Source organism: Loxodonta africana, chromosome 16, assembly GCF_030014295.1.
Source record: "Loxodonta africana isolate mLoxAfr1 chromosome 16, mLoxAfr1.hap2, whole genome shotgun sequence".
In the NCBI taxonomy this organism is placed as follows: Eukaryota; Metazoa; Chordata; class Mammalia; order Proboscidea; family Elephantidae; genus Loxodonta; species Loxodonta africana.
The window spans coordinates 10,811,848-10,838,762 of record NC_087357.1 but is presented as its reverse complement, the minus strand read 5'-3'; the positions used below and the strand labels follow the sequence as shown (position 1 = coordinate 10,838,762).

At 41.3% G+C, this 26,915-nt stretch overlaps 1 protein-coding gene across 3 annotated transcripts in view; it reads left to right on the top strand.

The window, feature by feature from the left end:
- The first annotated feature begins 4,021 nt into the window (after positions 1-4,021).
- Positions 4,022-26,915, top strand: part of ZRANB1 (zinc finger RANBP2-type containing 1) — a 66,804-nt gene continuing 43,910 nt past the window's right edge. Inside the window, exons 1-3 of one of the 3 annotated variants that reach the window (XM_064269198.1) lie at positions 4,134-4,151; positions 19,810-19,881; positions 23,672-24,522. In XM_064269198.1, coding sequence (XP_064125268.1) covers positions 23,709-24,522 — 814 coding nt within the window. In that variant the 5' untranslated portion in view covers positions 4,134-4,151; positions 19,810-19,881; positions 23,672-23,708. Of the gene's footprint in view, positions 4,152-19,809; positions 19,882-23,671; positions 24,523-26,915 lie in introns of those variants that run through there. The other 2 variants (XM_003419707.4, XM_023559808.2) reach the window with 2 other exon arrangements.

The following is a 26,915-nucleotide window of genomic DNA, read 5'->3' as shown; positions in this document are numbered from 1 at the left end:
AAGTCTCTTGTTTGTCAAATCCAGTGAACTTTTCTCTGTTTTAATTCCTCTAAGTTTGTAGAATCTGACATTGTTTGCCATGTTCCCTAGGCTTGGAATTTGACATTGTTGATTACCATGTCCTTTAGTCTCACACCTGAGGTCCAGGACGCCGTTGATTACCTGGTTCATCTCCTGTCTTTTGTACTACTCTTTTTTTCTCCTTGGATAGTTCTTCTTTTCCTTTCCTACTCCTGGCTTAAGTGGTAACTTGTGCATAGCTAACTCCCTGATGTTTATCTCCAGCTTTAGCCATCACATTTCAGGCCAGCATTTCCCCTGCCTGCTGCACATTTCCCTCTGAGTGATGGGCCAGGATCTCCACATACCTGATCCAGTAGACAGCATCTCCTATCTAGTTCCTCTTTCTCTTCATGTTTCCCACTGTTAATGGCACCGTTCACATTCAGAGGTCTCTGACTTTTGATTCTTTCTTCTGGCCCCAATTCAGGTACTGGCAAGCCTTGAACATCCACACTCTTTCACCTCTGTCCCTTCCTTCCCATCCCCACAGCTACTTTGGCTTAGGTCCTTGTCTCCTAATTGGTTTCTCTATTTCCCTATCCTGTTTTTACCCTCTTTTGTCCCACAGACATTCCAGATTAAGATATAGCTCTAATATTGGTGTTTCCATTTCTATTAATGGAATTAAGTACAGATCCACAATTTTGCATTGAAGTATTCGCAGTCAGTCAGAAAATGTAAAGTATAATGGTATCTTCTAAAGGTAGTTTGGGAAACAGCTGAAATAAAAGACAGAACTAAATGTCAACAAAATTATACTGTCCCTACACTTCGGTAGAGGTTCTCAGAAAGACTTAAAAACTGCATATGTTTTTCCAAATGAATTTTTTTTATAACTCATTGAGAAAGGTGGTTCAATCTCTATGAGAAACAGCAGGATCAGTTCCTTAACTATGACAATGCTATCTGCTGTTGTGTTAGATATGAAGCGCTGCTCTAACAGAAATAGCACAAGTGGATGGCTTTAACAAACAGAAGTTTATTTCCTCAGTTTAGGCGGCTAGAAGTCAGAATTCAGGGCACTAACTCCCAGGGAAGGCTTTCTCTCTCTGTCAGTTCTGGGGATAGGTCCTTGTCATCGATCTTCCCCTGGTGTAGGAGCTTCTCAGCACAGGGACCCTGGGTCCAAATGAGACAAGACGCACTCTACTCTCAGCGCTTCTTGGTTGGTGGTAATGTGGTCCCTCTCCTCTCTGCTTGATTCTTTTATATCTCAAAAGAGGTTGACTCAAGATACAACCTAATCTTGTAGATTAAGTCTTGCCTCGTTAACATAACTGCCTCTAATCCTGCCTCATTAATATCGTAGAGGTTAGGATTTACAACACATGGGATAACCACATCAGATCACAAAATGGTGGACCATCACACAACACTGGGAATCATGGCCTAGCCAAGTTGACCTACATTTTTGGGGGACACAATTCAATCCACAAATGCTGTATTTGTTCACATCTTTTTAACAGATATGGTGTTATGGGAAGAACATTTGATTGGGGAATCAAGAACTCTGGGTTCTAATTCCATACGTAGTTGGTCTGGCTTTTGACAACTCTCTTAATTTAGGCACTACTTTGCACATCTGCAATACATGGAGGGTGGTGGGCGAGTAGGACAACATAAGTAGTTCTCAATTCTGGCTGTACATTGTAGCCACATGGTACGTAAAACATACCCATGTCCAGTCCCTCCTCTTAGAGACGGTTTCAATAGGTCTGGTGTTGGGCCCCAACATTCGTATTTTTAAGAAACTCCTCAAGGTATTCTGATGTGTAGCCAAGGCTGAGAACCACTGGACTGATATTAAGAGTCTTTTCAGCTTGAACAATTCATAAAATACCACCTTCTTTATTAGAGCCATTTTTTGTATTTGCTCTTCCTCTCAGTTACATGATAATTTTCATTTGAATTTACATGGTGCTTTGCACATTCTGCCTTATATAATGATAACTATGGTTGTTTTTGTCTTCTTTCCTATGTCTGTTTCCTCAAACACAGAATGTGTCTTACTCATCTTTGTGGGCTTCCTGTTCCTTGGCACATGGTAGGTACTTATTATGCTAGGTAAACTACAATTCAAACTAAACAAGAACAAACACCTAATTTGGTGACGTGTCTACTTATTAACTTGGAGGTAGATGCTCTTTATCCTTGATTCAAGAAGCGGGAACTGGAGGTACTCAGAGGCCCTCAATGGAGATATTTTCAAGTGAAATATTGGTTGAAGCATTGTGATGAAATATTGGTTGAACCATTCTTCTTGCATAATGACGTAGTGATTTTATATCTAATTGTTAGTTACATATTCAAGAATGTGGGTTAAGTTTTACAACAGACGAGACTGTTGTAGTTCAAACTCAATGTATTGAAGAGCCATTAAGCAAAGTATTTTCCTGTTCTGTACTTCAGATTTGACCACGATGAAGAGGATTATGGAAAATCTGTCACAGGAATGGCTGTGAAGATAAAATATACCAATGGTTATGAAATGTTGGTGAGAGGAAGCTATAAAGGGTTCTTAATTGCCATAGTGAAGCTGTACATACATCCTTTAACATATCTATGCAAAGAGAAACTCAGAACACCAGGGATAATTTTACTCGATAAATCCCCATCTAATTTTTAAAAATCTGAGTAAATGCTGAATAACACTGTCTCCTAGTGAAGCTGAGGTGTCCAAATGTGACTGCTAAATGCCCTTTGAAAGTGCTATAGCTTTTCTTCATCAGATAACTTGAAAGAGATTTACAACTCTTAAAGAGTTCCTGTGTTTTATGGGCTTCCGAATTCTTCATAGAAATAAAATTTGAAGTATGAGAAATGAAAGGTGACACCTCAATGGGAAAAACTAAGCTCTCTGGCTAGAAAAAAATTGACTCATGGAATTTTAACAGATAGCTGACTCATTTAGACTATTTTTACGGTAAAAAAGAAATATACAAAATATATCGCCATATAATATATTCTATTTAGAATCTGGGCTTTGGGGACTCTCAGGGCAGTATTTTTTCCATGGCTGTCATTTATCCTCGGCCTTAAGGAATATCTCCAATTTACAGAAAAGGCAGCCATGAGAAAGTTGTATTTACCCAACATTAGGACCAGCATATGGCGGAGGAGAGCGAGAACCCAGGGTCTCCATAGCTTTTCCTCATATATTTATGTATATATGTAATATAGGTGTATATGGAGATAAATACATATACACAAAATATGTACAAATTAGATATATAAAAATTACACTATCACAAACAACCAAAACGTTTGTCTTCTGTGGTGTCTTATCGAGAAACTGCATATGAAGAGGTTAAGCAGAACAGAAAGTTCCTCAGGAGACGTGAGACTTGGGCGGTAAAAGTTTGGTGAATTTGTTTGCAGAAGAGAAGGGGAAGAGTTCGAAGAAAGACAAGTGCGCCTCGAGACGCCCGCCCCACAAGGCGCTGTGAGGCGCCGTCGGTCTCCGTTTGCCTCCGCGGGGCGTCCTCCACCTCGGCCAGCGCCCGCTACCCTCATCTCCGCGGTTGCCGCCCAGGGGCCGCGATGCGGGGGCGCGCGCCGCAGCCTCACAATCCGGGCCCGGCGCCGGCGTGATGTCACGCCTCTGCGGCCCTCCTTCTGCGTCCGGAAAGAGGCGGCCTCCCATTGGCTGCGTCGCCGGCGGCCTCGGGGCCAATGGCAGGGCGGCAAGCGGCGGGGTCGGCCCTGACGTCTGCCGCTCGCCGCGGGGTTTATTTGGCTCCGGGTCCCCTCTGTCGCCGCCATTAAGAGCCCGCAGCGCCCGTGGCCGCCCCCCCTCCTCTCTCCCCCCTCCCCCCGGCGCCCCCCCGCCTGCGCGCCTCCTCTCCGCCCCTCTCCCCCCGCCTCCGGCAGCCCGGAGCCGCGCGCCGCCCGCGGAGACCATGTCCTGACTGAGGGGAGAGGGCGGAGGCGGCAGCAGCGGGGCGGGCGGCGGCACGGAGGGAGGCGGAGAGGGGCCGGGCTCCGCTCGTCGCCGCGGGCGGCTCGGGGAGTCGCCGCCGCCACCGGGCGCCGAGCGTCGGACAGGGAGGAGGAGCAGGAGCTGGAGGAGGAGCCGCCGCCGCCACCAGGTAACCGGGCCCAGGAGGGGCGCCCCGCCGCAGGCCCCCGCGGCCTGACCGGCCTCCCGCTCCCAGGTGGGCCCAGGCCGCGGGGTCTCTCGGCCGCCCGCCCGCCCGCCCGCCCGGCGCCCCCGGGGCGGCGGCGTTGCAGGCGACGGCGGGGAGCGGGGGCCTGCCGCGCAAACCCCGTCGGGCCCGGGTCTGCCGCCGGCCGGGCTTCCATCTTTTGGGCTTTCCCGGGGCGAGGAGAGGTCGGGGGCTCCGGGAGGGCGGGCCCGCTTGTTTACCAACGATCGATCAGCCGCAGCTGGACGCGTTGCCGGCCCTGCCACCGTCTTCCGCCGGATTTTCCCCCAACTTCTCTTCCTGCCTGATCCGAGTCTGTGATGGGGTTTCGCTCCCGCTCTGCAATAGGCCATAAATACTTGGGTTCATCGCCACAAGTTGGTGCTGGCCTCCAAACTTGGATTTCAGTCTCTTGGCCGCTTCCTCTCTGTCTCCCGCGGTGGCCCCAGTTGTTGCCATTTCTGTCTAAGAAATCAAGGTCGGGGGGCAAAGGTTGGGGGAGAGGAGAAAGAGCTGGAACTATGGACAGATGATCTGCCCGCCTCGCTCTCGGTAACTCTCGTTCGGTGCAAGTAGCTGTTGTTTTCTGTGGGGCTTGCGTGGGTCATTTCATAGACAAAAGGACTGTAATGAATACTTGCACTAAGTACAAGGGACTGGCAGTTTAGGTTAAACCTGGAAGTTGGAACTGGCCCACTATCTTTGAGGTTCACTGATGTTTTCTTAACTCTTGCTGAGAATTTTGAGTTTCAGTCTCACTCCCTTTGTCCATAAGTCTGCAGACTTTCAGGTTAAAGGCTGCTCTCCCCAGTATTTTGGTCTGTTTGTTCACCGTATGATCCACGGTATTGTCATCATAAATCTGATGTACAAAAATGTTGTTTTAGAGCCACAGCTGAAGAGACACCTTTAACTTCCGGAAATACTCCGTAAGGAGTGCTTCTGGTACTTGTAGGTCTCCCTTTTTTAGACGGTGTCCTAATCACTCGTGCAACCTCGAGGTACCTCTGTTTTGATCAAACATAGATGACTCAGTGAGTAAACCATAAGCCAGGGAAAACCATAAGGAATTTTGATCTTGGCTTGCGCCAAGGGCTGAGAGCACGTCATCTAAGATGTGTTTGTGAAAAATAAAACTGGATCTCTCTTCTTGGTTGTTATTTTTAATTAAATTAGGTAGTTCTGAACACATTTAGAACTCTGCTCCCCTGTTGATTTTTGGGTCTTATGACAAGGTGTGCAGTTTCCTTCTTACTATAAAACTGCATCACATTGTTTTTATTGGGCTATTAGGAGGGGGCTAAAACTAGTAAGACGGTAATGACACATTTTCATCTTTTGGGAAGGCTGTCATTTGAATGTCATGAAGGATTTTTATTTCTGTTGCTCATGTTTGAGCACCTTTTATTACAGCCTTAGAGTATTGGGACACCCGTTTATTTACTCTTGAAATGAACTCGGGTTAGTATGAAGAACTCATTCATGATATAATATGTGTTAAGCTCACGGCCTTGATCCAGACCTGTACACTGATGGGGTTCTGGCACAGCCCGTTTAAAGTCTGAGGGTTAACAGAGCTTTGGAACTCAGGGTCCAGTGGTACAACGTTTGAGGTAAGTTGCTTCATGTGCGTAATTGATAGAGTGAGAGCTTCTCCAGGTGCTTTATACTTACACTACTTTTATAATAAATGTAAATAAACAAGAGTTGTAGACCACCATAATTTTTTATTTAACTTCTTGGGTCACTTTTACTATTTAAGCATTGCTGTTCACACCCTCCCCCACCCCAATAATATCCTTTTGTACCTGGCCTAGAACACTTTTTTCCATTGATGTGATGTTTTATTAGGAATATTTGTGCTCCACTTATTCTTCGCATAAAATAGTGTCTTGCACATTTTAATATTGTCCCCTCCTCACATCACGGTATAAAGACTTCCAGAAAACTCCTTATTACATGGAAAATAAAGCTCAGTTTCCCCGGCATGGTCAAGATCCTCCAGAATCTAGCCCTGATCCGTGCTTCAGTCTTAATGCCATTTCTCCCCTTGGTGGATCCTTGGTTTGTTTTTCCTGTGAAGTCTCTCCCCTTAGCTTTTCTTTATGCTGTTCTGTCTGTTTGGAATCGTCTTCCTCTTGTATTCATGGATACTCTCTGTACTCTGAGCCCAGGTAGGGCCTGTCTCTTGAGGAGCCTTTTTAACTACTTCAACCCCAAGGGATCTACTGTTCCCTCCTCTGTTGTGCAGGATGGTTTTCTTCCTTCTTGTCCAAGCACTGCTAGCCTGGATTTCAGTTGCTTTTATTGTTTTTATTCTGCTTCCCAATTGGACTTTTAAGACTTGAGAAATGGGTTTGAGCCCTGTGCCTTGTGTGTATGGGGAGCATATATTCAGCTCTGACAATTTGGACTCGTGCTCTGACAGTGACCGGTGATGGTTATAGTGGTATTCTAGGATATACACTTTGTACTCCTCCAAGTATTGGAGTTTCTGGGACTGTGACAATTTCTGAGACAAAAATATTTGAAATTATGGCTGTCTTTGAAAAAACAAAATACTTGATTAGCATGTTTATGCCTATTGCCAACATGGTTCCCAGCCTGTAGAGGATGGTCAGCATTTTGATAATGATCTCATCTTATTTAAATAAAAATAAGTACCGTAATTCTGTGGTTTACTTCGGATTTGAGTCTGGGGCAGTTACTTGGGTTCATTTGAGATCGGCACCAGTGACAGCAAGGGGGACCATTTCCTACTTGTATATAGGTAACGTTTAGCATCACGTGAAGGAGAAATCACCTGTAGCTTCAGTTTGGATCCTTAACTTCGGATGTTGGCAGCATGTGTCATTGATCATAAGGCAGATGAGACTCAGAGAATGGATGTGATTCACTGCTGTCTGTCTGTGCTGCTAGAAGGAAACATAAACAAGCTCACGCATAGCATTTTTGTATACCAAGGACAATACATGTAATTATGTAGTCCCTACAAAGATGCTGATGTAGTTAGAAAATAGGTGTGTATGTTTTGGTTGTGTTGTGTGCGTGAGTAGGAGGCATGGTATTTTATGGATACATAGTCTCTTGGCAGAAAACCATCTTGATTTATCCCCATCATCTGTGTGGAAACTTGTCCTCTTCTTCTGACTCATCAAAATATCTTTTCCCTCCGTGATTTTTAGAAAGTAGTTTACATAAAAACTATTATTCTTTTTTAACTTCAGAAACCTTTTTAGCACTATTGAAGCTAACACTAACCTGTGTTAACAGACTTTTCAGAAATTCTAGGCATTTTTACTTTGGCTACTTACGTTTGTAACAGACAGTTTCATAGAATAGTACCAGTTATTTAGAAATCTGGATCAGTCAGCATTTTTTTATTGTGGTGAAAATGGCGTGGTGGTGGCCTCTGATCTCCTCTCACTTCACGAGGAAGGGGGAAGATCACCATCAACATCAGCCCAGAGCTGATTCCTATGGAGTGCAGGTCAGACATACCTCCTCTCTCCAATGTTTTTACCAGCTGTGATACTAGGTGTCCCTCCCACGGCACTCTACTTCGCTGCTAGGTTCGATAATTCATTGCAGTGGTCATACAGAACTCACAGACAGTACTCACAGTTACTGGGTCTATTAGGGAAGTAACAGGTTACAATTCAGGATCAGGAATAACTCAAGATACGGTTGTTTGATCAGGACAGCCTCTTTTTCCGCCTTGCCTTCAGGCAGGCCTCTCTCTGGCCCGTTGGCTTCTGGACCCCTCGGCCTGGCCTCTGCCCTGCTTGGGCAAGTTTTAACAAAACTCTTTAGCTCCTCCCCACTCTGCTAGCAAGCCTCCTGCCTGACAGTGCTCAGCTCTTGCTCCGTGAATTGGTAAGCCTGGCTCCGCCAAGGGCCCAGAGGTACCCTACTCTGCTAGCAAGCCCCTTGCCCAGAAACTCGCAGCTCTCTTCCTCCATGGGTTGGCACACCCACTGTAACTGCCTTACTACGTGAGCTGGGAAGCCCACTGTGCCATCTTGTGCTGGTCTTCTGGTTCTGCTGCCACTGCTTCCTGCCATCTTCTCTTGTCTTCAGTGGTACAGCTCTCTCCCTGTCTCTGCTTCTTGGGTCTAGGAGGTTCTCAGTGCAGGGACTCCAGGTACTAAGGACATTCTCCACTCCCGGCTCTTCTTGGTGGTAGGGAGGTCCCCTCTTTCTGCCTCTGAGATGGCTCATTTTAAGCCTTGTGGGATGGCAAAACTTACGAACTCCCTCATTAGGGTTTCATACACCTTATTTGCATGGTCCCACCACCCCCCTCAAGGGTGCCATGCACCTTATTTGCATTATTTGCAAGCTGTCCAGTTCCTTTGGTGTAGGCCACAAGCACCTTATTTGCATAGCCCCACCTGATCGTTTGATGAGTGTTACAAGACCATGGCAAGAAAGGCCATATAAAAGTGATCCATTGCACTGCATTGTTTTCTGGGAAGGTGGTATTTTGATTAAGATGTAGTTTTTGACATGAGCCTTCAATTTGAATTTTAAAATCAAGGTGACCAGGTAAATCAAAAATAAAGTTCGCAATTTTTTTTTACTGCTTAATGAATTGAACATTTTAGTAATAAAAAAAACTCCCAATGATTTCCTTTCATCGTTCATGTGTTCAGGGCAAACTGTCATCCCACCCTCTTCCTCAACTAAAACAGCACCGTTTAGTTTTTCATCCTGTGGGAAGTAAAATTTTTATGTGGTGTTAATTCATATAAATAAAAAATGCTTGAATGAATAGGACATTGTAGGAATCAGCTGCACGTCTTTTCAGTTTTTTTTAATAACAGTTTTATGAGGTATATTTCACATATCAAAATTCACTCTTAAAGTGTACATTTCATTGGTTGTTAGTATATTCAGAGTTGTGCAACCATCACTACTATCAAATTCCAAAATGTTTTCATCACCCCTGAAAGAAAGCCCGGTACCCATTAGTAGTAACTCACTATTCCTTCCTCCCCTCAGTTCCTGGGAACTGCTAATCTACATTCTGTCTTTATGGATTTGTCTTCTCTGAACATTTCATGTAAAATGGAATCATATCAGGCCATATAAATGGTCTTTTGTGTCTAGTTTCTTTCACTTAGCATAAAGTTTTCCAGTTTGTCCGTGTTGTAGCATGCAGGGCTGGATTAAGGCATGTGAGGGCCCTGAGCATTAGCAATCTGTGGTGCCCCCCTCCCCTGCTTACCCATACATTCAAGTGGAATATGTGAATATATGTGTGTATGTGTATCCTAGCTATCCAACGGACTGTAATAACAGATTGAACACAAAAGTGACGTATGCCCTTTTAGTGGAATGAAATGGACTAGATTATAAAATTTTTAGTGGATGCAGGGTACTTAGGTTTTTACTATATACCACATTTTCTGTAGAAAGAATATTCCATGTATTCTACAACAAAGAAAATTTATCGATTTCATTTAGTTCCTGCCGGTTCCTTTCTACTGTGGTGCTCTATTTCCTTGTGTCCTGCTGCTTGGCATCTGTGGGTCCTCACTTTAGACAACTGGTGCCCCTGTTTTGTTGATTCCATAAGCATGTCTATTGGGTTATCTATCCATGGTACCATATACCGGTACTTCCTTCCTTTTTATGACTGAATAATAGACCACAGTTTTTTATCCCTTCATTGATGTACATTTACTAGGTTGTTTTCACTCTTTGGCTATTACGAAAAATGCTTCTGTGAACACTTGTGTGTAAGTTTTTGTGTGGACATATGTTTTCATTCCTCTTGGGTATATACCTAGTAGTGGAATTGCGGGATCATATGATAACTTTTAGAGGAACTGCCAGATTGTTTTCCCCATTTACATTTCCATCAGCAATATATGAGGGTTTCAATTTTTCTACGTCCTTGTAAACACTTCTTATTGTTTGCAATTTTGATCATAGCCATCCTATTGAAGCGGCATATACTGGTTTTTATTTTGCAGTTCCCTAATTATAACAGCATTGAATGTCTTTTTATGTGCTTTTTGGCAATTTGTATATCTTCTTTGGAGAAGTATCTATTTAGATCCTTTGCCCACTTTTCCATTGAGTTCTTTATCTTTTTATTACAGGAATTCTTTATATATTGTGGGTACAAATCAGTATTAGATATATGATTTACAAATATTTTATCTCATTATGTTTTTTTTTTCCTTAACTTTTTGATGGTGCCCTTTGAAACATACAACTTTAATTTTGATGAAGTCCAATTTATATTTTCTTTTGGCTTTTGTGCTTTATTGTTATATCTGAGAAACCATCACTTAATCCAAGATCTTGAAGATTCACGCTTGTGTTTTCTCCTAAGAGTTTTATAGTATTTAAAAAAACCCAACCCATTGCTGTTGAGTCAGTTCCAGTTCAGAGAGACCCTATAGGGCAGAGCAGAACTGCCCCATAGGGTTTCCAATGAGCACCTGGTGGATTCAAACTGCCAACCTTTCGGCTAGCAGCCGAACTCTTAACCACTACGCCAGCAGGGTTTCCTTTGTAGTGTTAGCTCCTGTATTTAGGTCTGATCGTTTTTAGTTAACCTTTGTATATGGTGTGAGGTAGGAGTCCAGGTTAATTCTTTTGCATGTGCATATTCAGTTGTTCCAGCACTATTTGCTGAGATTAAATAGTTTCAACAAAATAATTATTCTGAAGTGTAAGTTGATTATTGCAAAACAGCATGCCTTGGATAAATGAAATTCTCTCTGTTTTGCACTTGGAGAAGAGGATCTCCACTTGGTGTTGCACGTTTAGGTTGCAGTGATACACTTGGAATTGAGACTGAAGGCAGGACATCCTTTCTGTGATATTAACAACCAAAACCAAACCTGTTGCTGTCAAGTTGTTTCTGACTCATAACAGCCACTTCTAAATCGTTTGCTTTTTTTTTTGGTGGTGGTGGGTAATTAACTTTGATTTTTCGTAATGAAGCCAAGTTTATTTTTAAATAGGGAAGTTATAATAATTTAAAGAGCTGTTTTTGATTAAGCCTTTTTTTTTTTTTAATGCTACCCATTGATACCAGTGGAGTATTGCTTTTCATTGACTAAATGGTTATTAAGCACTGTCTCACATAGCAGGCACTTTTTAGAGAGAATGAATTTTTCACAGTCGAGTATTATAAAAAACCATATTTCACTGAAGTAATACGATAGAGGATTGTTCTGAAGCAGTGAAGAAGTGAGTAAGTTAATTGAGCCTGAGCTTGGGTGGGGTCAGAAAGGGTTTTTACAGAGGCCTCAAAAAAGGAGTAACAGGTTTCTGGGTGAGAATGGGGGTGTGGTGGTGGGCGTGCAGAAGGAGTGTTATGAGTAAAGGCATGGAGATGCGAACGTTGCATGTCATTCTCGGGGAACAGCAGAGAGTTTGGTACAGCGAAAGCACACCTGTGAGGTTGAGAAGGCACCCCTAGCACCTGCTTATGAGTGCCTTTTACTCCTCCATCCTTGACCCTCATCTTCCCTCAGGGCTAGTGTTGTCAGAGGGCCCACAGTTAGAGAGGGGTGATCCTCTTTGGTGTAGATCATCTACTGTTTTACAGTTGGGAGGAGGAAAGAGCTCTGTGTGTGTGTTTGTGTGGAGGTAGGTAGGAGATTATGTTAAAACCTGTTGCTGTCCAGTGGATTCTGATTCCTAGCGACTCTATAGAACAGTAGAAGTACCCCATAGGGTTTACAAAGGGCAGCTGGTGGATTCAAACTGCTGACCTTTTAGTTAGCAGTTGAGCTTTTAACCACTGTGCCACAAGGTCTCCAGTATGTTGGGGATATTGTAGTAAGTTGAAAATCTGAAAGCATTGTTTTTATAGACATTCATTCAGAAAATTAATTATTGGACAGCTATTGTGTGACTTGAAGTTGCTTAGGAGTTCCAGAAAGTAGATTACATAAAACTCTGTCAAAAATGTTTCTGAAGTTAAAACATTTAATAATTAACTGTTCAGTGTTAATACGCATTTCAGAAAGCAAATATACTAAATTTTGAGATATTCCTGTGAACAAGACAAAGTCTGCTATTTGTGTTTACATTTTAATGTGGTGAGACAGGCAAGAAGCAAACAAAAAACTATCAGGTTGTGCTCTGCAGATAATTAAAGTAGGGTGCTGTGACAGAGAATGCCGAATGATAACTTTGTCCTCAGTGGTCAGGGAAAGTCTTTCTGAGAAGGTGATATTTGCGCTGAGAGAGATGATCACAAGCTGGCTATGTGAAACTCACCACTCTAGGCAGAAGAGACTTCTAATACAAAGATGTTAGAGGAGAACAAGCACGATTTATCAAGGAACAGAAAGAAATCTTGTTTTATGTAAAGTTTAGTAAGCAAGGTTGAGGAATTTTAATTTTATTCTGAGTGGATTGGGAAGCCATTAGAGGATTTTAAGCTTTGTAGTGAGTGTCTAAGGAGCCCTAGTGGCACAGTGGTTAAGTGCTCAGCTGCTAACCGAAAAGTTGGCGGTTGGAACCCACCACCTACTCCGAGGGAGAAAGGTGTGGCAGTCTGTTTACAGCCTTGGAAACCCTTTGGGGTAGTTCTACTCTGTCCTGTAGGGTCACTGTGAGTTGGAATAGACTCCATGCAATGGGTTTTTGGTAGAGTGTCATGATCTAATTTACATTTGAGAAAGATCACTCTGGCTTCCATGTAAGGATGGTGGAGTAGAAGCTTGTGAGATTAGTTTCTCCCGTAATCCAGGTGACAGACAATAGTGGCTTCAACCAACCGGGGCACAGTAGGGCAAGCTGGAGAGAAGTAAACATTTTGGGACTAGTTTAGGAGCCTTGGTGGTGCAGTGGTTGAAGCACTTGGCTGCTAACTGAAAGGTTGCTGGTTCGAACCCACCAGCTGCTCTGTGGGAGAAAGATGTGGCAGTCTGCTTCTGAAAAGATTTATAGCCTTGGAAATCCTATGGGGCAGTTCTGTTCTATGGCGTCGCTATGAGTCAGAATAGACTTGATGGCCACAGGTTTGATTTTTGGTCAGTGCCATGTGTGAGCTAGAGTCAGTGACTATACAGTCAGCTAGTTTTGAAACCTAATATTCATATTCTAAGTGGAAATGTTTGTGTAACCCTGGGAGGCTGTAGTGAGAGAACAGTGGAGTCAGAAACTAGGGTTCACTTCCTAGCTTTGTGCCCTCAGTAAGTCATTCCACCTCTCCTGGAGCCACAGATCCCTGTCATAAAAATGAAGATGCTACACACCTTGGGGGATTGTTCTGAGGATTGGATGAAATATATTAAGATGTTCTGTGACCTGAAGCTCTATACAGAATTTAAGGTGTTGCTATTCCAAACTGAAAATTGTTTGTAATATTAATTATAGGAGTTGGGTCTTGAGGTGATCTGCTTTAGCCCCTACCGAAAGATAGGTACCAAAAAAACCAAACCTCCTGCTGTCGAGTCGATTCTGACTCGCAGCAGTCCCATAAGGTTCCTGGGGCTGTAAAGCTCCATGGAAGCAGACTGCCACATCTTCCTCCTGCAGAGCCACTGGTGAGTTCGAACTGCCGGCCTTTCAGCTAGCAGGCCATTGCTTTAAGCACTGCGTTACCAGGGCTCCTTGAAGGATAGGTTAGGTGCTCTCCAGTCGGTGCTGACTCGTAGCGACCCTGCATACAACAGAACGAAACACTGCCCAGTCCTGTGTAATACTAAGACACTGTTATCGCCATTTTTCAGATGAAGAGGCTTGGGTCCAAGGATTTGCCCAATATCCCAGAGCCAGTAAGAGGTAGAGGGGGACTTGGACCCACATCGAAGAAGTATACTACATTTTCCTGTAGATGAGAGAATTGGGTGTAACTATCAAGAGATGGGACTGGTCTTCCCGTAGTAAAATAAAGTAGATTTCACTTTAATAAGATTTTGGTGAAAGTCAGTAATAAATCAGTATAGGAAAATATTGTAAAGTATTCTCAACATGTGTGCATGTGCATATGTTTGGAAGGGCAGTTGAGGAGATAAAGACGAATCATGAAGGGCGTTTTATGTCCTGTTTAGAATTGTTGAAAAGTTTTAAGGTGGAGAATACCAGGATCAGGTCTTTATCTTGGTAAGACCACTCTGGCAATTAATGAGGAAGATGAAGGTAGAAAGACCAGTTAAGAATAATAAATAGTTGAGGAGAGAAATAGTGAACTAAGGTTTGGCAGAAGGGATGGAAAGGAGGGACAGTTTATTATTTTTTTTATTGTGCTTCAGGTGAACATTTACAGTTCAAGTTAGTTTCTTGTACCAAAATTTATACACACATTGTTATGTGACCCCAGTTGCCCTCCCTATGTGACAGCACACTCCTTTCCATCCTGTATTTCTCGTGTCCGTTCAGCCAGCTTCTGCCCCTTTCTGCCTTCTCATCTCACCTCCAGACAGGAGCTGCCCGTTTAGTCACATATATCTACTTGAGCTAAGAAGCAGACTCTTCACCAGTATCATTTTATGTCTTATCGTCCGGTTTAGTCTTTGTCTGAAGAGTTGGCTTCCGGAATAGTTTCAGTTTTGGGCTAACAGGCAGTCCGGGAGCCATGTCTTCTGGGGTCCCTCCAGTCTCAGACCACTAAGTCTGGTCTTTTACTAGGATTTGAGTTCTGCAGCCCACTTTTCTCCTGCTCCACCAGGGATTCTTGGTTGTGTTAGGAGGCACAATTTTTTAGAAAGGTTTAGGATGTAGGAACCCAAGCTCATTTATGCAGTTATGAAAGGGTAATAATGATAGGACCTTCAGCTTTTGTTAGGACGAAAATGGTGATGTATGTGAAAGTGTTTTGTCATCTCCTAAGGTTTATTGTGTGATGGTGGATATATTTGTTGTTGTTGTTAGATGCCATAGAGTTGGTTCTGACTCATAGCAACCCGATTTGTGTACAACAGAACGAAATACTGTTTGGTCCTGTGCCATCCTCACAATTGTTGCTACGTTTGAGCCCATTGTTGCAGCCACTGTGTCAGGTCTATCTGGTTGAGAATCTTCTTTTTCCCTGACTTCTACTTTACAAGCATGATGCTGTTTTCCAGGGACTGGTCCCTCCTGAAAACACGTCCAAAGTAAAACGATCCTCCCTTCTAAAGAGCATTCAGGCTGTACTTCTTCCAAGACAAATTTATTCTTCTGGCAGTCCATGGTATATTTGATACTCTTCGCCAGCGCCATAATTCAAAGGCATCAATTCCTTGGTCTTCCTTCTTCATTGTCCAGCTTTCATGCGCATGTGAGGCAATTGAAAATACCATGGCTTGGGTCAGGTGTGCCTTAGTCCTCAAGGTGACATCTTTGCATTTTAACTCTTTAAAGAGGTCTTTTGCAGCAGATTTACCCACAGCAATATGTTATTTCATTTTTCGACTGCTGCTTCCATGGCCATTCCATGAGAAGAAGGACCTGGCAATCTACTTCTGAAAAAATTGGACAGTGAAAACTTTGTGAATAGCGGCAGAAGTGTTTCTTTAGACTGTTTTAATCTGGTGTCAAGTCTTTCTTGTCTTTCATGATATTGACTTGTTTTTGAAGAATGTAGGCCAGATATTTTGTGGAAAGTACTGTATGTATGTCTGATGTTTTCTCGAGATTAAAGTCAGGTTATGTACTTTTGGCAGGAATACCATAAGAAGTGGTGTGTGCTCTTCTCAGTACAGCGTATCAGGAGGCAAGTGATGTCGTTATTAGTGAGGTTAACTTTGATTACTTGGTTATGGTGGCTACTACCAGGTTTCTTCACTGTAAAGTTGTTATCGTGGGGCAAAATTTTGAGACTTTTTAAATATCCTGTGTATCCTCAAATTTCTACCCACCGATCTGTGAGTTGGAATTGCCTTGATGGCAATGGGTATAATTTTAACATTCCTTGATGATTCTTTTCTGAATCTATTATTAATTGTGGTAATTACCAAGTGGCGGTTTTCTAAGTCAGCGAGTCTTTTTGTATCTGTTAGTTGGATTCTTACTGTAAAGTGAAATTTCTTATTTATTTACTCATGTATATCAGTGTAGACTTAACAGATTTTTATTTTATGTAGTGGTTTAAAATCCCTTACTGTCATTATTTATGTTGGTGCTCAGACTGATCCAGATTTGTCCAGTGGGAGCCCTTCAAGCTAACTCCTGTCCTTTTAACACTCGCCATCATTCTCTGAGCGCTGCTGGTATTTGTGTTTTTTTTTTTAAGAGAAAATATTCCCTGCCTAATAAGCCAAAACCAGACCCATTGCCGTCAAGTCGATTCCGACTCATAATGACCCTGTAGGACAGAGAAGAACTGCCCCATAGGGTTTCCAAGGAGCGCCTGGTGGATTTGAACTGCTGACCTTTTGGTTAGCAGCCGTAGCTCTTAACCACTGTGCCACCAGGGTTTCCTCCCTGCATAAAGGTGAGTAAAAAAAATGTTAAAAAGCAGATTTTTATCGCTTTGGTTTTAGTCTGTCTTTCTTTTCTAAAGGTGATGTTCATTTTGTGGAAATTTAGGATGGAAGGAACTTTGGTTGATATTTTGATTCATCTCCTCTCTTATATGAACTGTGCCTGCAAGTTGTAAAAAGAAGCTATGTTCCTAAACTTTTTCAGATGTTTTAATAATGCTTTTCAAACACAAGGCTCAAATGTTTTATTATTAGATTCAATAATCAGAAAATTATTCTGTAAAATTGCTGCGAAGTTTTTAAATGCATACCCTCAATTTCTCTACAGACTGGCATACAGTTAGCAGATCGTCACGGGCCCCTGGGCCACGCTTTGAGCAGCATTGTCTTAACAGTGCACAACAGTGCCTGCTCCTTTATCTAGAATAATGAAAGAAATTAAATTTTGAATGAGGGTAGCCATGTTCATAGTTCTTTAAAAAAGTTATTTTTAAATCCTGGGTTGATATGTACTCTTGGAGAGAATTGCCCATTTCCACACAACATGTTTAAGAAAACCATAATCGTTTTTCATCTGATTACATTGCAAGTCCCTTAGAACAAGGACAGTGTTTTATCTGATTCTGTGGTTTCCCGTATCTGAGCGCATAGTAGACTTACCTACGTGTCGCTGTAGGTTGTTACGTTAAGTTATTCTGTAATTCGAGGTGCATGATTGACCTGAATAAATTTAGTTTCTGAAGTAGCTGGATCATTCATTTATCAGTAAATATGTATTTAAGCCTTTTGTGTGTCAGCCACTATTCACATATGTTGTTAGTTGCTGTCAAGTCAGTTCTGACCCTTGGCGACCTATGGTAGGCATTAATACGTAGTTACGTAAATGAATGAGGAAAATAGTTAAAAATCCAGGCCTCATGGAGAGAGACAGTCGGTGAATGAAATGTATGTATTAGAAGGTGATAAATGCTATGGAGAAAAATAAGTGAGGGAAGGGAGTGGAGGATGCTTGGGGAAGCAGTGTCCAGGGATGGTGGTGCAGTTTTCAGTAGGTGGTAAGGGAAGGCTGAGACTGAGAACGTAACTTTTGAGCAAAGACCTGAAAGGAGGTGAGGGAGCAAGTGAGTCATGTAGCCGCCTTGGGGGAGAGAGAGGGAGTGTGTGGGGGGGTGTGGGATGTGTGTGTGTGTGTGTGTAGAGCCTTCTAGGCAAAAGGAGATACAGTAGATGTAATACAAGTTTCAAAACAATAATTCTGGCTGGTGTATTCAGAATAGACTGGGGGTAGGGGTAAGTCAAAAAGTACGGAGACCAGTTAGGAATTATTAGAATAATCCAGGTGAAATGTGGTGGTTTGGGAACAAGGTGGTAACAGAGGTGGTGGTAAGTGATCAGAATCTGGGTATATTCTGAAGGCGGAACCAGTGTATATTTTTGATGGATTGAATTTGGGGTATAAGGCAAAGAAGGCTTTCAGCCTGAGAACTGGAAGGGTGGAGTTGCCGTTGACACTGTGGGGAAGACCCAGGGTGGAGCAGATTGGTGGTGGTGGGCAGATCAGGAATTCAGTTTTGGACATGTTGAGTTTGAGATGTCTTTTAAACATTCAAATGTTAGGTAGGCAGTTGGATTCACAAACCTGGAGTTCAGGGGAGACATAATTCAACCTAAAAAGATATAAATTTGGAAGTCATCCGCAGAGAAACCCAAGCCTGTTGCTGTTGAGTCGATTCCAACTATGGGACAGAATAGAACTGCTCCAGAGGGCTTCCAAGGAGTGGCTGGTGTATTCAAACTGCCAACCTTCTGGTTAGCATTTAAAGCCCTGAGATTGAATGAGATTCCCAAGGGAGTCAGTAGTTAGAAGAGGACCAAGAACTTAGTCTTAGGGCACTTGACTTTTGAAGCCAGCAAAGAAGATTGAGGAAGCACAGCTAGTGAAAGTGGAAAAAAAAAAAAAAAACAAACTAGGGAGAGTGTCTTGGAATCCAGGTGAGAAAAGTGCATTTGATGGTGGAACCAGAGGGTTCTATTACTTGACTAAGCCACTTAACAAAGAATTTGGTGATTGTCGTATTTTGTGTTTTGGTTAAGAGTTCCTTTAATTTCAAATGCCAAACTAGCTGAGGCAAAAAATGTGGTATCACTTGAAATAAATTGCATGTAATATGTATATTTCATGGGCAGGGAAATTGGAGTGCAGTAGAAGTCCTGACTTGCTGTGTAATAGTTTAGCTATTTATTGGTATAGTGACATACCTAAGCAGGTACATGATGTGTGCTCTGAACTAGGAACACAGATGTTTTTGCTTAGTTTATGATCTGGGAGATAGGAAGATATCACAAGTGTATCAAATATGAATCTCAACCCAAAAACTCAAGAAGAAAACCACACTTGTTTTTTAAAAAACAACTCGATTTGGACTCTGGGATCCTTTGGCAGGAAATTCAACCTCAGTTTCCTTGGGGCTCCCTTGCCTCATGTTATTTATTCAGAAGTTTGGTGTCATAAGGCTCAGGTTTTGCTTACACGGGTTATGGTATTGTCTTTCTTTGGCCTCCACAAGGTTCCTTCAGCTGAGCTTTAAAGGCTAGGTGGGGTTTGTCAGATGTGAGTCTATGTGTCTGGTTCTTGCTTATCTAGGGAGTGCCTTCATGTGTGTACGCTAGGAGGAGAGGTACATGCGTGAGTTGCGGGTGTGTGTGGTGTGTTTGGGGAGAATGGTGCATGTTGGGTGGTGAGTATTTGTGTGCATGGAGTGTGTGTGTGTGGCGAGAAGGAGATGCAAGTTCATACTGTAGCAAAAAAGCTTCAGAAAGAGGGTCTTGTTATTTTGAGGATTATTCTGTTAACAGTGAGATGGATTTGAAAGGGAAGACCTTTAGGAGGCTATTTTAGTACTTCTGACCTGAACTGAGAAGGGGGAATGAAAAGAAAAGAACTGACTGGACAGAAATCACCAGGAGAATCTGCGGTGAAAAGGCAGAATTAATGACTCTGGGTCTGTGTTGATGCAAGATTGTTAATGGTATCATTAATGGAAACTGGATAAGTCAGGATAGGAGTTTGTCATGAGGGGGAGATAAGTGGTTTAATGTAGGATTTGATAAGGTATTGGAGCCCTGAAGTGAGATCACACTTGGAGTTAGAGGGTTCACCGTATCGCTAATCTTCAGGATCTTGCTTAAGACCACTGGCTTTTTCTGTTGACTGTCAGGAGGAAGACAGTAATGGAGGAAGATACTGATGAGAAAAGAGGAAACGACTGTGTGGGACTTTTGCTTTAATAGTTAAGTGGTACTTTTAATTCTTATTTACACAAATATTGTAATTCATATTTAGCTTGTAATATTTTAACAGAATTTAAAAATTCAACATGTGTGAAATATCCTTTTTAATCTTTCATCTATCTTCCCCTAAGATGTTTGCTGAGTATATTACTGCTACAAACATTTTTGAATTATCTTAAGCAAAATTTTCCTTGCATGTGATATTAATGGTATTGTTTGATAATTTCTGCATTCCATTGGACCACCTTTCTTTGGAACGGGCACATAAATGGATCGGGAAGTATATAATCAAAAGCAGTTATGAATTTAGTATTGGAAAATAGTTAATATACTTGGAAACCTTATTCAGTCTTTAGGTAGGACCTGATGCACGCATGGTTTCGTGGACTCTCTGGTTCACAGGTTGGCAGCTGCGGATATTGAGTTCGAACCAAGGGGGAAGAGTAACCGTTGTGTCCATTTCCTCTTAAAGAAGGCCCAGAGTATTATACAGATTTTATTGTTGTCTTATTGTACCAGTTAATTGAAGTGCGATTCATTGGATAGAATTTGGAAACTTGTTTCGCTTGCAAAATTAGACTTGCGAGTTAAATTTATTTGTATCTATGAAGGCATGTTAATGTGAAATGATATTTGGTGACAGCTTTACTGTGCTGTGTCACACTAACTTTTAGAGCTGGTTGCTGTTGAGAGTAATTTTATGTCCCTTGTGGGATGTTTTGACATCTGGGAGAAAAATTGTACTCAATGTTAATTTAATCTCAGTAATACAAAATCACGTGGTTGGGCTGATCTTATCTTTATTCTTCCATACATGTACTGATTATCACAGGTACAAATGGTGCTCTCAAATAATCCTCACCAATGAATTTTAACACTCAGTTACTAAAAAACAATATTCCTACAAAGCCTCAATTCTGCAGAGTGTATACTGCACATTATTATCTAATATAAAACTTCTGAGCTTGGTTTTGGTACTGCTTCGTGACCTGGATTTTCATGATGTGAGCTAATGTGCACGGGCAGGCTAATTAGGCAGCTATTTGTCCATCATTTTACCAGGCATACTTGACAGCTGTTCCTTTTTTTTTTTATGGTAATGATTTGTTTTTGTGTTTTGCCAGTCTTGAACATTTAGATAAATTATGCTGGTATGTTACTTCCACCGAGATTAGCTAAGATAATATAATAAGCTATTTAGTTGAGCCTACAAACAAATTAAAGCTTACCAAGCAAGCATGGAGTTTTGAAAATGAATATTTTAAGTTAAATACTGGAATTCCTTATAGCAGCCCTGGGTGTAAATTCATTATGCATTTCGTTATTGCCACGAGAAGTTTCTATGTGCTCATTTAAACGCCCACTAGCATGAGTAAGTACTTTATATTTCACTCCTAAGAAATTAAAGGAAGAAACTGCCTAATGAATATAGAAAACGGCCATTAAATCTTGATTGTTCACTTTAAGGATGCTTCTATGATTTTAGTTCCCTGCCTTTCAAACATGCTTTGAACTGCTATCAGATTGTGGGTAATCAATGAATACAAACTGAATTTAAAAGCCTAAGCAAGTTAAATTTAGATGACCCAGGTTAGTAAAAACAAAAAAAACTTGCTGAAGGAGAAAAAGATTTCAAAGCTAAATATAAGCAGTATTTTTTGCTTTCTCTACTCATTTGGGTTATTTATACCACTTTCCTCCCTTCAGTAATTCAGGTAGGAACTGACTTTACCACTTCTAAGTTAATATTAATGATAATATTGTACATACATACACGTTTAAGGTTTTATAGAAAAAAGTCTTTCCCATGGCTAATTTGACTGACCAACCCAATCAGTTAACTAACTTTATTGCCGTTACATTAAAATTCTAAATATAATAATCCATTATTAAATGATTAGGATTAAAATGGAGAATTGATTAAAATAAAGCCTTAAAAAATTTTTTTGTTGAGTTAAGTAGCAGGCTTCAAGTGAAATTCAGTTTTGGTCTCCTTTCCAGGAATAGCTATTCACAGTCGGACAGAACCCTGTATCACATTTTGCAGGATCTCCTGAGGAAGTCAGAGTCTGAACAGCATGAAGACTGAGTCTTGTCTTTGGTCTGATTTATAAACCATGCTTTTATTCTACCCATGTGTGAGGTGGAGGTTATAGCATGAAACTAAAACCTTAAAAAAACAAAAACAAAAAACTTTGGTCTGATTTATAAACCATGCTTTTATTCTATCCATGTGTGAGGTGGAGGTTATAGCATGAAACTAAAACCTTAGTAAGTGTGATTTCTATTTCAGCTATAAAGTAGCCTTTCTTAGGGTGAATATTGTCTGCTTAACAGAGTTCACACTATAAATGGGGTGAGGACTGCACAAGCAGGGTCATATGCACTTCTAAAGGGAAAGATTTAGCTTTCCAGGCTCCGGAACAGTTCCCTGAGAAAGAGAGGGAAAAGCGTCTATTACTCCGCCCAGGATTACTTTCTCTTTTCTGGTTAAAGGTAGGCGGTAGGATGATACTAATTAAGTTGAGAAGGGATTTTAAAAATGGAGAAGTTGGCTTTAGTGGCCAGTGTCTAATATGAAGCCATTAAAAATAACCATTATTAAATTTGTTATGTAAGTTGCTTCATTTATAAATTATTGTTGTTGTAAAGTGCCGTCGAATAGATTCCGACTCAACAACCCTATAGGACAGTGTGGAACTGCCTTATAGGGTTTCCAAGGAGTGGCCAGTGGATTTGAACTGCTGACCTTTTTGGTTAGCAGCTGAGCTCTTAACTGCGGTGCCACTAGGGCTTCCATTTATGAATTAGTTGTCTTTAAATAGTAGAAGTTCTCATTATGGTGTTTAGTAAGTCCGTTATAGAACCCTAGGAACCTTCTTTAAAATAGTGAATCGTTTACATTGGAATGGAATTTTGAATATATGAATATATTTTAAATACTCAAAATAGCAAATATTCAAAATTACGTTGGAGTGGTTATGTTAGTTATCTTAGCAAAGTTCTGTCAGTTTGATTTTCCCAAGTACAGGTGACATACAGAGGTGTGTGTGTGTGTGTGTCTGTGTGTCTGAGAACCTTACTGAGCTAGGTTTTGAGGAGACACAATATCAAGGAACTCTTATTTTACGCTGTTACTTTGTTAGTTGTAGGGATCACTCCTCAACATCTTCCTTTTCTACCTGTGCTGATTAAGAGTAGTGGGTAACTAGCACTTCCAGGCTGCTTTTGATAGAATGACAGAATTGACTTGGACCTTTTGGATTCTTCAGTGAGTCAAACACTGTACTGTACCTGGACAGCGTCGTAATCTGTCGTTCATCATTTGAGAATGCTGATGTGTTTAAGATACTTTTTTGCTTTGTGTTATTTCCCTTCCCTTTGAGAGTCTTTTAATTATTGGTTACCGTCCTGAGCTGATGGTGGTGTCCTCCCTGAAATTCAGCATTCCTGTTAGCAGCTTACCTGTTTTAACATACGTTTTCCCTCTTAGAACTTTTCTTGGAACTTTCACGGACCTCCCTTTATCTTTTGCTTACCTCCTTTGCATTCCAAAGTACACTTTCATTGTATCTTGAGGTCTCAGATGCTTTTTGGAAACATATTTCCAATATCTCTATGGAAATTAAAAAAATATATATATTAGGATAATTAAGTATGAAATTTTACATACTTCATCTGACAAATATGTGTTTTGTAAGTTGAAGAGTACTTATATTTTCTGGGCATATTTTCAGAAGTGGAATCATGTAGTTATTGTTTTAATAACTATGTCCTAATTGTTTATAGCTTCCTGCCTGACATAACTCACTTCAAGAAGTGCACAATGTCAGAACGTGGAATTAAGTGGGCTTGTGAATACTGTACGTATGAAAATTGGCCATCTGCAATCAAGTGTACTATGTGTCGTGCCCAGAGACCTAGTGGAACAATTATTACAGAAGATCCATTTAAAAGCGGTTCAAGTGATGTTGGTAGAGATTGGGATCCTTCTAGCACAGAAGGAGGAAGTAGTCCTTTGATATGTCCAGACTCTAGTGCAAGACCAAGGGTTAAGTCCTCATATAGCATGGAAAATGCAAACAAATGGTCATGCCACATGTGCACATATTTGAACTGGCCAAGAGCCATCAGGTGTACTCAGTGTTTATCCCAGCGTAGGACCAGGAGTCCCACCGAATCTCCTCAATCCTCAGGATCTGGCTCAAGACCAGCTGCTTTTTCTGTTGATCCTTGCGAGGAATACAATGATAGAAATAAACTGAACACAAGGACCCAGCATTGGACTTGTTCTATTTGCACATATGAAAACTGGGCCAAGGCTAAAAAATGTGTTGTTTGTGATCATCCCAGACCCAATAACATTGAAGCAATAGAGTTGGCAGAGACCGAAGAGGCATCTTCAATAATAAATGAGCAAGACAGAGCACGGTGGAGAGGAAGCTGCAGTGGTGGTAATAGCCAGAGAAGATCACCTCCTGCTATGAAACGTGACTCTGAAATGAAAATGGATTTTCAGAGAATTGAATTGGCTGGTGCTGTTGGCAGCAAGGAGGAACTTGAAGTGGACTTCAAAAAATTAAAGCAAATTAAAAACAGGATGAAAAAGACCGATTGGCTATTCCTCAATGCTTGTGTGGGTAAGTTTCTGTTTTCTGCATTTTTTGAATGGGATGGGAAAAGTTATTAAAAATGACAGGAAAGATGTAAGCAGGGTCAGTATTATTTAGCATTGATTTCCAGTTATTTTCTAGGCTTTCTGCTGCTTGCCTAAGTTCATTCAGCATTATATCTCTGCCCCCCAGTATGCGCGCACGAGGGTCTGTATCTGTGGTCTTGTCATAGCTTCGTCATAAATTGCCTACACTTAATAGTATGCGTGTTTCTCCATCTTGGGGAGGGAGGGCTTTTATGTTAAAGCATAAATCTTTTACACATGGGTAGTAGAAAATACACCTGGGGTTGAAAACTGCTACTCTATTTGTTGTAACAAGATGTGACTGGGGAACACCAGCTGCTCTTCCAGAGTGTTTGTAAACAGTGTGAGCATCTTGTGATGATGGAAGCTTTAGTCAGATGTTAAAAATATCACAAAAATGTGTGGCTCAAAGAAGTTGAGCAAACATAATAATGACCTTGAAATTACTGATGTTAATTTAATGTGAGCATCGTAAATATTTACAAACTTTATGAAACTGATTTCATGTAGCCAGCTGATTGCATAGATCAAATTATGATTTGTGTGTTTTGTGTTTATAGTGTTTTCCTAAAGAAATTCTGGCTACTGGGCTCAGCTTCTAGCTAAGAACAACAGAGGACAGACAGGTGAGAGCAGGGTGTTTTCCAGTTAGTGGACCTGCTAGTTAATTATTTGTGATGTCATTTGCAAAAGCAGGTCTTCAGTGTTTTCCTTTTTTGAGTAGGTTAGATATTTGAGTTTTATGATTTTAATTATTTGGATGGGGGGCTTACTTTCAATTTTGAGTGATACTTAATTTTGAGTGATTACTTTTTTTTTATGACCAAAGGTTAAACTTTGTGTGAAACACTGGATGAGCCTTAAGCATTAGCTGTGTGTGCCTTCCCCCCTCCCCGTACTAATTTCTCGTGTTTATTTCCCTGATTATAGAAAATGCATATATTCCAAAATACAGAACACATAGCTGTATGAACCTGCAAGTCCAAGAGTAAATTTCAAGAAGGCTAAGTCTTTTTTGTTTTCGTTTTGTCCTCATAAAATGAATGTCCCAGCAGGTGAGCCCCTCTGAACACCAGGGTGGTCTCAGGCACGGTCGGCACTTAGTCATGGTTTGCTCTAGTTTTCTCCTGCTCTGAGGTAGGGTCACCCCCTCCTACCGGTGCCCTCTCATTTCATCCTATCGCGCCCCTCCCCCAGTCACGTGGTATGATTGTCTTTTTTTTAAGCAGGAGATTTAAAGGGGTTTTATTTATTAGTTTTTTAAATTGAGGTGAAATTCACTTAGTATAAATTTAGCCATTTTAAAGCGAACAATCCACTGGCATTTAGCACACTCACGGCGTTGTGCAACTGCCACTTCTGCTAGTTTCAAAACAGTTTCCTCGCCCTCGAAGGAAACCTCATCCCCGTTAAGCGGTCATTTCCCGTTTCCGCCCACCCCCAGTCCCTGGCGACCACCAGGATGCTTTCTGTCTGTGTGGATTTACTTATTCTGGATATTTCATATAAATGGAATCATACAATAAGTATTGGGTCTTGTGTCTCGGTGTGATTATCTTTTCATTACTTGTATGCTTTTTAGAGTACCGTTTAAAATTCGCATGCAGTAGTGTGCTGTGCGTACTTTTACTACAAGATGTTGTTAGACTGCACAGTGTTTAATAGATGGAAATAAACTAGACTTCATCGTACTAATTCTTAACCTCTTTTGGGGGTCATAGAATCCTTTAGGAATCAGGGGTTCATTTACCCCCCAAGTCAGTGAATCCAGGATAAGAACGCCTGCTTTTGAAATACTTACTGTCCTTGAAACACAAAAGTTAGACCAGTCGACCTAAGTTTGCCCTTCTTGTCTGTATTGTCATTCTCCATTTCTTCATGGTGCTGTCTTTTCCTTCTTTCCGTACATCCTTGTTTTGAATAGCCATACTTGTATCTCTCCTCATTCTAATAGCTGTGAGTTCCCACCTCAAAATTTCTAGGTTCTTAGAACCAAGAGTTGATTGTGTTTGGTTCTTGGTAGTGTGGATTCTGAGTTTCCTCTTGGCAAATAACCTTTGACTATTCACTGCACGGTATGGTTCTGGACTAATAAATAAAAGATTATGGCACTGTTTTTATTGGTAGTCATAACTCTAAACATCACTGAAATAAGTTAAAAACTTTTTTAAAAAACTTGGTTACATCGTATTGGGCTTTATTTGAAAAAACTTAAGCAGTGAGACTAACAGCAATCTGCATGTACTGCAGATGAATCTTTACTTCCCTGTTTCTGCTTGCCCTATATTCTCTAGACTTCATTGTTGTTTTTTGTTAGGTGCCATCGAGTTGATT